This window comes from Melanerpes formicivorus, unplaced genomic scaffold (genome assembly GCF_026170545.1).
Source record: "Melanerpes formicivorus ecotype bairdi unplaced genomic scaffold, bMelFor1.0.p_v2 SCAF_62, whole genome shotgun sequence".
NCBI lineage: Eukaryota > Metazoa > Chordata > Aves > Piciformes > Picidae > Melanerpes > Melanerpes formicivorus.
In genome coordinates, this window is record NW_027142414.1 from 4310415 (window position 1) to 4322461 (window position 12047).

A 12047-nucleotide genomic window follows, 5' to 3' on the forward strand; every position below is an offset into this window, starting at 1 on the left:
GCAGCACAGTGGTACAGCAGAGTGGACTTTACTGTCAGTTGCCTGTTTCCTACTGCTCTTCTCTTCAGCCTCAGCCAGGGGAGTAGCATGCACAGGAGCCTCTGCCAGTGATATCATCTTGCCACATTACTGAATCCAGAGCAACTTTTGGCAGGTGACCAGATATCCTGTAGACTGACAAGCAGTGGCTTCAGGATCAGAATCTGACCAAATGGACTTTCTTCCAACACAGAGAAACAGAAAAACATGATGCTGGCTTAATACATCAGATACAGCATGAACAACAAGGGCAACAGCTTCCTGCCCCTCTGTGTCTTGACAGTGAACTGGAAAAGCTCCTGTCACCAAAAGGAATCTCTTTTAGGCTTCCCTCTTCATACTGCAGCTGTTGGGTAGTGCTGGTTGCCATAGAATTCTGAGTGATAGTGGTGATGGACAAAGCTAACTGACTCCATTTATGTAGAATACAAATGGACAGACAGCAGATGGTCATAAATTTGGGTAATTAATAATTTAAATTGTATTTGAGCTACTGACCTACATGTTTCTCTAACTTGCTTCTTATCCCTTCAGACTGCTCACTATTTCCTTTTATAGTCTGCCACTTAATTGTCACAGAGAAACTCTTTTATTAATACTTAGACACCACAACTTCTGGTATGTTGTGAGAATAAAAGAAGGAATAAAAGGGAAATAATGCATTATATCTACGTCTATACCTATATTATAACTGTATCAGTCAGCCAACACTGACAGGGTTATGCTGTGCAAGAAATGGTACATGGTGAGCTGATGAAATGAGTCATATGTAATGTGCTCCTTCCTTAACAGAAACTTTTGTTAAATTTGTTACTTCTCCCTGATATCTCAGAAGCAAGTTAAAAGAAGGAACGAGTAAGACACTGATAAATCTTAAGCAGCTAAACAGAAAGCAGACAGAAAAATGAACACACACAGAGCAGAAAAGCTGTTCTCAGAACCAGACTGAGACTTACCATGAGCTTTAATGTCTAAGAAACTGCCAAATTTCTCTTGCCAGAGACCTAGATCCTCTTGTTTCTCCTGCAGAAACAAACAAAGCTGACCTTAGTGATTTAATATCTTCATTGATGATCTGGATGAAGGGATTGAGTCAGTCATCAACAAATTTGCAGATGACACCAAGTTGGGAGCAGGTGTTGATCAGTTAGAGGGTGAAGGGCTCTGCAGAGGGACCTCGACCCACTGGACAGATGGGCAGAGTCCAACGGGATGGCATTCAACAACTACAAGTGCCAGGTGCACGGCAACCCCATGCAGAGCTACAGGCTGGGGTCAGAGTGGCTGAAGAGCTGCCAAACAGAAAAGGACCTGGGGGTGCTGATTGACAGCCACCTAAAGAATAGGCAGCAGTGTGCCCAGGTGGCGAAGAAGGCCAATGGCATCCTGGCCTGCATCAAGAATAGTGTGGCCACAGGAGCAGGGAAGTCATTGTGCCCCTGTACTCAGCACTGGTTAGGCCACACCTTGAGTACTGTGTCCAGTCCTGGACCACTCAATTTAAGAAGGACATTGAGACACTTGAACTTGTCCAGAAGAGGGCAACAAGGCTGGTGAGAGGCCGCGAGCACAAGCCCTATGTGGAGAGGCTGAGGGAGCTGGGATTGTTTAGCCTGGAGAAGAGGAGGCTCAGGGGTGACCTCATTGCTCTCTACAACTACCTGAAGGGAGGTTGCAGACAGGAAAGGGGTGGTCTCTTCTCTCAAGCAACCAGCACCAGAACAAGGACACAGTCTCAAGCTGCACCAGGGGAAGTTTAGGCTCGAGGTGAGGAGGAAGTTCTTCACAGAGAGAGTCATTAGTCATTGGAATGTGCTGCCTAGGGAGGTGGTGGAGTCACCATCCCTGGAGGTGTTCAAGAGGGGATTGGACATGGCACTTGGTGCCATGGCTTAGTCATGAGGTCTTGGGTGACAGGTTGGACTTGATGACCTTTGAGGTCTCTTCCAACCTTGGTGATCCTGTGATTCTGTGAATGCAACTGCTTGCATATTTCTAAGACAAGTTTATTTGCATGAGATCTGTGTCCTGTTAACTGCTTTTTTTGCCAAATACCATTCATATAACCCCCCCAAAAAACACAATTCAGATCCTTCTGCAGGAATTTACACTGAAGAACTGATGTGCTACAGCATAAAAATAATAGCCAACATCTTGGATAGGATAATAGAAAGATAGAATAGCTTGGGTGACCTCAGAAGATCATCCGGTCCAATCTTCCATGGCAAAAGGAAACTAGATGAGATTACAAGCACCCCATCCAACAGCATTTTGAAAACTTCAAGAGATGGGGACTCTACCATGTCCCTGAGGAGGTTGTCCCAGTAACTGATTGTTCCCACTGTTAAAATCAGCTTTCTTCTGGTTGGTGAATGCAAAGATTGCACCGATGGAACCAAAGAGGAAAACCTATACAAGGTGAAACCACCTACTCCCCTAAACAGTGAGGGTCAGACAACAAAAATACTCTCCAGATTCTCCCAAGTCCTGTGTGTGTAACTGATACTTCATTGTCCTAGAATTTCTATTTTTTTTTCCAGTTTCTTTCCTGCTTTTCTTTCCTTTATTCATCCCAGAATAAGCAGGGGTGGCCTCCTGCAGCTGCGTGACTCCCTCCAAAGCAAGCACGCTCCTGGCAGAACTTGGAGTTCAGACACAAGTATGCTGAAGGCAGCACAGCTCCTGCCATTTGTAACAGGACAGTGGAGCAAGAAGCCATCTGCTCTACAGGAGGCTAAAATTAAATCATGGACATAAACTGGTATGTGCCATTATGCACTGCCAAGACCTGTTTTTTTTTTCCAGGGATAATGTTATGTAAGCATAAACGCATGCAGATGCATATCTTTGCACTGTTATAAAGCAGGTCTTGCCCTTTTGAAACTCTCTTTGCAATGAACAGGGAACTTCAAAATGATGAAACATCACCACAAAACTCCCTTTTACACATCTACACCAAATCAAATGAGAGAAAAAAACCCCACACAGTTCTAAATAAAAGGGCCATGAGGAAAAAAAAAAAACCCAAACCAAACAATTTTTTAGCTAACCTACTTGACTGATGCCTTCTACAGCCTTGGTAAAACACATAAAACTTTGTTCAACCATGAATTTGCAAAATATCTCAGTATGAAATACCAGGATCTTCTTGAACTTCACTGGAAAGTGGTTAGAGTGTGTTTGTAAAAATAGCACCAGATGAAATTAATATTTGATTCCAGTTGCCCTGGCTACAAAATAATCATGCTGGAACTGGGTAAAGCATGATTTACCTTAGAGGAATCACTTGCTGCCTCCTTACTTTCTGCTGTAGGTTTTCTAGGAAAACAGAGAAATCATCAGTTTGTCGTTGACATAAGGAAGGATTTGTAACAGAAAATTCATACAGCCTTGTATATTCATATAAAAGGTTTGGTACTTGACTGTTCTGAAAACTGATGTCATAGTTGAGAGCTCTAACTGGCAAATCATTTTAATATCCAACATCTTAAAATAACCTCCACTGCATATTTGAGTTAGGTTGACTACTTGGCCTTTCACGTTTATTTCTGTATGCATCAGCATTTTACTCACCCAGATGATCATCACTTCTTTCTCACTCTGTTAATTACAATTTTAAAAAGCAATGCTCCCTAGGAATGATGACATGTCCTGCACTGTGGTTTTTCACCCTTCCAGCACTTTACAGTGGGATTGACCTGCAAAATCTCGCAGCTGCGTGGCACATTTTAAACTGGATAAAACTGAATTTGAGAGCTTAAATGGTGACTAAATCTTACCTAATGAGTAGTCATAAAAGGAGATGAATCTAATAACCTCATCATACTACCATCACTCATCCCACAGTGGGTAGCAGGATACTTTAAGTTTTACAGAATTGCCCAATGGCTGAGCTTAGCCTTTTGCACATGGACACTGCAAAGGATCAAAACAGTCTGCAGTTTACTGATCTACAATTTCTTTGTTAAACCTTCACCATCGCACTTACTGGTATGAAAAGAGAAGACAAACTTCAGTGCTTAAGAGCTTCTATGACAGAATTTGCAGCTCCATAAAACTGCTTCGTTTCAGCTACAGCACAATCACTACCTATTACAGAGCAGTAAGACAGATACTGTACCTATCACTGGGCGGTGGTTGTAGGTGCTCAAAATATAACAACCCATTGGAATTCATGCTCAGAACAGTCTCGCCCTTGGACTGTAGCTCAAGCTGGAAGGGGGTTGCTGTGACCTGAAGTCTGTAGTCCTCCTTAACACTTGAGAGCACCAAAATACCTGCTTCCTTCTGAGATAGAGAGAATCTGGCAAATGAAAAGCAACAACAGCTTTATACAAAACCAGCAGCAGGTGACATCCACTGTCATTAAGTATGGGTCTCAAAGAAAAGATGGGCTGGGAACATCCACATACATCATGAAAACCTGAAGGCTAATGGTGGAGTAAAGAACACCAGAATTACACGCTGTCTTTAGGGCTCACTGCACAGGTGGATACAAACTGCAGCAAAACTATCTAGACTTGGCATTCCTTTCATGTTAACAGGTAATGTCTTAGGGAAAAGTTATGCATCACAAGTAGGTTATTTTCTGATTGGGTCAAATAACCTCCAATTCCTTAAGTATATGACAAAAAACTTCCTCCTATGTATTCAATGTGAATTCTTTAAATTAAATTAAACATGCATTTTCTCTTCCTCCAAAAGCTTTGTACTGGAGGGAGACAACTGTAGCGTAGCATAAATAAGGCAGAAGGGAAAACACTCTTGCAAAAGAAGCTGTGTAATTTACTAAGGTGCTAAATCATCTTCCTGTCACTTACCTCTTGGTGGTAGGTTCCTTTATAAGAACATCAGGAACTCTGTATCTTGCTCTGAGAGGAGATGCCTCATCAATTCTAATCCTGAAAATATTGCCCTCTATTTCACAAATTTCTACTTGTAGAAGAACCTGGGAGCAGACAGACAGATAAATTGGTAGTGATTACAAATACCAACTTAGCTTTTAACTCACCTTGCCCCTGTGGCCAAGAGAGCCAATGATGGGATGCATCAAGAAAAGTGTGTCCAGCAGGCCTAGGGAGATTTGCCTTCCTGCTCTACTCAGCCCTGGTGAGACCACACCTGGAATACTGTGTACAGTTTTGGGTTCCCCAGTTCAAGATGGGGATCTACCGGAGAAAGTTCAACAGAGAGCTACAAGGATGATTTGGGGACTCGAACATCTCTAGCTTATTTTATTCTATTCCTATGAAGAAAGAGTAAGAACTGGGGTTGTTTAGTCTGGAGAAGGCTGAGTGGGGATTTCATTAACATTTAAAAATATCTGAGGTGTGGGTGTCATGATGAAGGTGATGGTCTCCTTTTGGTAGTGCCCAGTGACAGGACAAGGAACAAAGCTAGAACACAGGAGGTTCCACTCAACGTGAGGAGACATTTCTTTATGCTGAAGGTGACAGAGCACTGGAGCAGGCTGCACAGAGAGGTTGTGGAATCTCCTTCCCTGAAGACTTTCCAAACCTACTTGGATGTGTTCCTGTGTGACCTGTCCTAGGTGATCCTGCTTTGGCAGGGGGGTTGGACTAGATGATCTGTAGAGGTCCCTTCCAATCCCTAACCATCAAATACTGTCTGTGAAAAAAACACGTCTGAATGTTCTTTCACATGGCTGAGCAACAATCATCATCCATATACATTTATACCAGCTAAGTATTTCTCCCCTTTGAAGAAGCAACTCTTTTAAACTGGAGTTTTTAACCTTCAAGTCTCTCACATCCAGCATTTTACAGATCTCCTCACAAGCAGCATGGATGACAAGGGTAGTATAAACTAATCTCAAAGTTAGGAGAATTTCATTGCTGTGCTGTCAGAGTGGGATACCACTCCGGAGACATGGGCTGTGTGTTCACCTGTATCCACCATGGTCCTGACACTGATGAACTCTGTCAGAAAGACATCTAAAGAAAATGCATAATACTGCCCTACTAACTTCCTAGTTTAGAGTTGAGGGAACTGGGAAGCCACTCTGTTCTAGCTCACACAAAATGACTGAGTTTAATTCTGTGGAGTATCCCTACATCGTAAGTTTGATTTTCTTCTGTTTTTTTCCTCTCTTAATCTCTTCTGAGAGATGCAAAACTGGCTGAAGAATTTTGGCCTAATATCTTTTCCCTCTACTTGGAAGCCAATCAGCCCTGCTCTCTTCAAAGGTAGGAAAGAATCAAAAAGCCATAATAGCAGAGGGAGGGCAGGCAAGAAAGAAAAGATTCACCTGGAGTTCCAGATCCTGCTTCCTAGGAAATATTTGACATTATGCCATCTTTGCAAAAACCCCTGAATAGCCCAGGAAGGCACAGAGCCTTCAGCCTTTCATCTACCTCAAAATCTAGACAGTAAAATTAGGCTCCTTTTTCTGTACTGACTGCAGAGAAGGCCAGGATTAACAAGAGAGGCAGAAAATACATTTTTGCAGAGTATCTACAGAGTGTGATGTCTAGAGCATGGAAGAAAGTTGTAGTTCCAAACTCCCATAATGAGGAGGGGTTAGGTTGCCTGTGTCCTGATGGAATGTGCTACCTGCTACACTGTTAAATCAGAGAAAAAGAAGGCACCCTTCTTTCTCACTGTCATCTTAAGTGTGAAGAAGACTTCTTTTCCCCCAAAATCTGCCATTGAGCAAACATAGGAATACAAAGGTGTGCTATAGGAGTGGCTGGAACATAGGTCTTCTTATTCCATTATAGAAAAAGACTTTATTATTTTGGAATAGTGGACAAAACTCTGAATTAAAAACAATTTTCTAGGTAAGAGTTCTATTCAGATTTTTCATAAAATCATTAAAAGATTTTGTTTAAATTCCTTAAAATACCTATTCTTGCACAGTCACAAGCTGTCAAGTAAATGCTGTTTGCTAAATACCTCTTTAGGCTGCTATTTTCCATCATATCTTAAATACCTGTCATTGAAGAATCTCAAAACCTGCAATATTATCAGACTTTTTGATAATACTCACTCCTGTTTCTGTAAGGATTCTTTTATGTTAGGTGGCCAAGAAGGTCAGTGGCATCCTGGCCTGCATCAGAAACAGTGCGGCCAGCAGGAGCAGGCAAGTCATTGTGCCTCTGTACTCAGCACTGGTTAGGCCACACCTTGAGTACTGTGTCCAGTTCTGGGCCCCTCAGTTTAAGAAGAACATTGAGACACTTGAACTTGTCCAGAGAAGGGCAGTGAGGCTGGGGAGAGGCCTTGAGCACAAGTCCTACGAGGAGAGGCTGAGAGAGCTGGGATTGTTTAGCCTGGAGAAGGCTCAGGGGTGACCTTATTGCTCTCTACAACTACCTGGAAGGAGGTTGCAGACAGGTGGGGGCTGGTCTCTTCTCCCAGGCAACCAGCAGCAGAACAAGAGGACACAGTTTCAAACTGCGCCAGGGGAAGTTTAGGCTGGAGGTGAGGAGAAAGTTCTTCACAGAGAGAGTTGTTAGCCATTGGAATGTGCTGCCCAGGGAGGTGGTGGAGTGTCTGTCCCCGGAGGGGACTGGATGTGGCACTTGGTGCCATGGTTTACTAGTCATGAGGTTGGACTTGATGATCTTTGAGGTCTTTTCCAACCTTATTGATTATACATTTCTATGATCTTACCTTATTTTCCTCATGAATTATTTGGAATTTGACATTTTCATCACTTAATGTGACCGAATCCAGCAAAGCTCGATACAAGGATTTTCCAGCATGTAGAAGTTTCTGACGCCTGTTGAGACAAAAAAAGGTATTAATTTTGGCCTCCCTAATTGTTGTGGCTTTTATCACACAGGGGGCACAATATTGTTAGAGAAGTTTACTTAATTGTCGTAGTTTGGGCTGGGTGCCATCTGCTACAGGGATGCTTCCTGTGTCCAGAAGTCCAGCCCAGTGGGTGGACACAGGAAATTAGGTTATTTCCTACCATGATCCCTTGCACCACTATAAGTTTCGCGGCGGGGTCTGGCACTTCCTCTTTTCTTCCTCCTCCATCAGCCGGTAACATGGGGGAGAGATCTCCTGGCTTTGGGCCTGGCTAGGCCCAAGGCCACAGGGGGATGGGCAGTCTCAGATCTGGCCAGCTGAGACTAGCCTAGCAATGGGAGGGGGAAGAAGGAGCCCTGAGGGTCTTGGGTGTACCCTCAGGTAGGGATGGGTTTCTCTGGGTCTGTTTTTGGGTTTCTCTCTCTTGTCACTGTATTTTTAGTTTGTTTTTTTTTCTGCACGCACTCACTGTTCTATTTAAACTTTCCATCACCTTTGCAATCCGTTTGTCTGAGTCGTTATTTCTGCGCGTGGTGGGGAGGGGGCCTGCCCCAACCCATTACATTAATTTTGTCTTGAATTCTTTTATTTTAGCAAGACTTAGGCTGGAGAGTTGGGCAGGGAGAAATTTAATGCAATTCAGCAAGGGCAAGTGTAGAGTCTTGCACAACACAATGGATTAGTATAGGTTGGGGTCTGACCTGTTGGCAATCATTGAAGGGGAAAAGGACCTGGAGGTCATAGTGGGTGAAAGGTTGACCATAAGCCAGCAATGTGCTCTTGTGGCCAAGAAGGCCAACTCCATTCTGGAGTGTATTAGAAGGGGTGTGGTTAGTAGGTTAAGAGAGGTTCTCCTGCTCCCCTACTCTGCCCTGGTGGGGCCACATCCGGAATATTGTGTCCAGTTCTGGGCCTCTCAGTGCAGGAAGGACAAGAAACTGCTTGAATGAGTCCAGTGCAGAGCCACAAAAATGATTAAGGGAGTGGAACATCCCCCTTGTGAGGAGAGCCTGAGGGAGCTGGGGCTCTTTAGTTTGGAAGGAGGTGACCTCGTTAATGTTTATAAATATGTAAAGGGTAAGTGCCAAGAGGGTGGAACCATGGTGATGCTATTGACACGACAAGGGGCAATGGGTGGAAGTTGAGGCATGGGAAGTTCCATGGAAACACAAGGAAAATTTTTTTCACTGTGAGGGTGACAGAACCCTGAAACAGGCTGTCCAGGAGGGTTGTGGTCTCCCTCTCTGGAGATACTCAAAACCCACTTGGATGCATTCCTGTGTGATCTGCTCTAGGTGATCCTGCTCTGGCAGGGCAGTTGGACTACATGATCTTTCAAGGTCCCTTCCAACCCCTAACATTCTATGATGCTATGATTCTTTTCAGATACAGTTATTATCAGTGCTTCAAGCCAAGAGGAAAAAGAAGTAATATAGTTCTGAGCACACATACATGTTTATGAATGAAATGTTAGAGGGGTTTGGTCACCCATCACAATTCTACAGGGTTTTTTAAACAACAGAAGTCTCCATTTAAGTGTCCAAGTATAATTCTCAGTTGCCCAGTTACATTCTTCTCTCCATTACCCCAGAAATTTCAGCTGAAACTCATCTAAACAATCTGTTTTTTGTTTTTTCACTTGCTTGTCAAACCAAACTACCCCTGCTTGGTTTGCTACTGATGGTGAACAGCTTCTCCATTCTGTAGTAAAGAAGCAGTGTATGCTTGCAATTTGTAACCTCTTCAATATTCATGGAGGAAGCTGTTTTCAACAAGCCTGGTGACCACAGTTTTGACTACAGCTTTTAGTCCTGATGATGTTTTTAAGACAGAGAACCTGAAAGAGAGGCTCTTTCAACTGTTTGTAGAATGTCCCTTGCTGAGCCCAGGTTTTATGAACTGTTTGAAAGTGCATGCCTTGGAGGCTACCTTAAAGGGAAGCTTCTTCACTAGTAAACTGACTGTTTCCTTGAAAACACATATTGTACAGTAGCACAGATGAAAGGATTTTCTTTCAAAGCAGAGCAAGGATAGGATCTGATGCTTGACTCTGCGTGGCAACCTCCTGCTGAGAAATGAAATTTGTTAAGGTAAAATGACCACAAGCTATAAAGGGCTGTTGTGAAAAGAGCAGGGAGTCCTGCTCCCACTGGCAGGGCTGGGGGTTTCTGAACATAATTTCCTGCAGAACTGAAATTAATATCTGAAACTGTAACTCAGTACATCAATGACTAATTGGTGTAGCACTGTGCAATCATTTCTCTCATTCAGGCAGCAGGAAATAGAAACAGTGGAGGATGGGAGTTAAAAAAAGTGGAGGACAGGTATTTTAAAAATGGGATGAGAAGGATCACATAACTTAGAGGTTAGCTTTAAGAGACTAATGAGCTAAAGGTGAGATTTGATACTGAATTCCAAAGTACTTGCAATCATGTATGCTGCTGTCACAGACTCATGGTCTGTTTTGAGAATTCTCTTGCTTTGAACTATGGAATACTCAAGAGATATCCACATTAAGAAAACAACCTGTGTGTGAGTGTACCTATAGCTGAAATATTGCTGGGCCTTTGCCAGATGAGAAGACTGACTTTGAACTTTAACAGAAGAGGTTTTAGAGGCAAGATTCCATCCTTTAAAATATGCTGATCATTGCTTAATGACAGATTAGTGGAAGACTCTGAAAGAAAAACACTAAAAGTAACACACTTGCTGTGCTTAAAAATCAATGTGCAACCTCTTCTTGTATCCTTTAATTTAACCAGTTTAAACAAAATCCCACAACTCTACAATTCTTCTCTTTACCTGTAAAAAGCAATCTGGTTGCATTCCTTAAAGGTGCTTTTCTCCACAGCCTCATCTTGGACACTAGAAAGAGCAGATAAAGAAATGTTTATATGTGTTCACCAAACACCTGATGAATGATCAGGTAACAGGGTCCTCCTCAAGTGGGGTAAGAATGAAACAGAGTGCAGGCGACTGTTGGTGACAAAATGTGCTGGACTTTGAACTACTGTGTTTGGACATGGGAAGAATTTCTCACATAACTAGTTCCATGCTAAACCATTTCCTTTTAAACTTTGATAAATTTGGCAAACAACTGAATCTGTGATTAACAAAGCTGAACTTCAGCATGACTGAATTCTTGGGGCTTTGGATTTTGAAGCCAGGTTTCTCTCTGTGGTCCTTTCAGTTACATACGTTCCTGTAATAACAATGGCAAAGATAAGTCAGGATTGGCAGAAAAGACATCAATACTGAACCTTTGTCTTCCACCTGCAACTGGAACAGTGAGGGAGGGAAGCTTCTTATGGCCTGGCTGACAGCTCTATGTTATCTCTAGGCTTGAGGTAACCTTTAGATCTATTAAATAACACTAATTTTTTGGCTTTGCTTAGAAAACCAGACTGCCAGTTGTGTCTATCATCAACGTACTTCCCAGGACATGCTACTGACACACAGAGAAGAGAATAAGGTATCATACTGGCAAACAAATTTGATGCTTATCAAATACTTATTAATTATACACACAGAAAATGCAGATAACAGCCATAAAGACTCGGCCACAATTACTGTGAACTAAGAATTAATAGATCTGAATTATTATTGGAGACCTCACCTATTTAGTCAAGGTAACCCTTCCCATTTTTGCCTGAAGATACACGAGCCCTTTCGGGCTTTGCGTGATTCTGTTGCCACATTTAATACCCTGCGATCCGACTACTTTCCAGGGGGGCAGCCTGCACCCGAACTATCCTGCGTGTTGCACAATCTGCTCTCCGCCCCCCCTCAGCCGGGTGCGCAGGATGGCTTTGCCCTGGCAAGGGCGGCAGAGACAGCAGCGCCACGGCCCTGGCACATTTGCCCTCAACCGACTTCTCGGGCCGAGCCCGCTCCCCGCGGAAAGCGGAGAAGTCACCCCGGCAACATCGGGAGCGAGAAGAGGGCCGATCAAGCAGCCGCCACCGGGCAGCGTTACCTGACTTCCCCTGCCGTGACTGTCTCCATGACGGAGCTGCCTCGACCGCCCGCTGCCGACGGCGGGGGCCTGGGGACTCCCCAGAGGGCCGGGTAACAGCCGGGGGAGCGGGACGCCCCTCCCGTAACGGGCTCGCCTCGCAAGTGTTGGAGGCCCCAGCGCGGCGCTCTGTCACTGGTAAAGCCAGGGGCGGTGACAGCCCGGGCCCAGCCGGGGAGCGGCTCCGCCCTTCGTGTGGCTCTCGCCGGCCCAC

At 43.9% G+C, this 12047-nt stretch overlaps 1 protein-coding gene across 3 annotated transcripts in view; it reads right to left on the minus strand.

The window, feature by feature from the left end:
- The window catches only part of GANC (glucosidase alpha, neutral C), a 39318-nt gene extending 27276 nt beyond the window's left edge, over positions 1-12042 (minus strand). For all 3 annotated transcript variants that reach the window (XM_068162246.1, XM_068162245.1, XM_068162244.1), the window contains exons 1-7: positions 11795-12042; positions 10621-10683; positions 7675-7783; positions 4860-4987; positions 4160-4342; positions 3312-3357; positions 996-1062 (exon numbers count right to left, since the gene is read on the minus strand). In XM_068162246.1, coding sequence (XP_068018347.1) covers positions 996-1062; positions 3312-3357; positions 4160-4342; positions 4860-4987; positions 7675-7783; positions 10621-10683; positions 11795-11823 — 625 coding nt within the window. In that variant the 5' untranslated portion in view covers positions 11824-12042. The remainder of the gene's footprint in view (positions 1-995; positions 1063-3311; positions 3358-4159; positions 4343-4859; positions 4988-7674; positions 7784-10620; positions 10684-11794) is intronic.
- Positions 12043-12047: the final 5 nt, after the last annotated feature.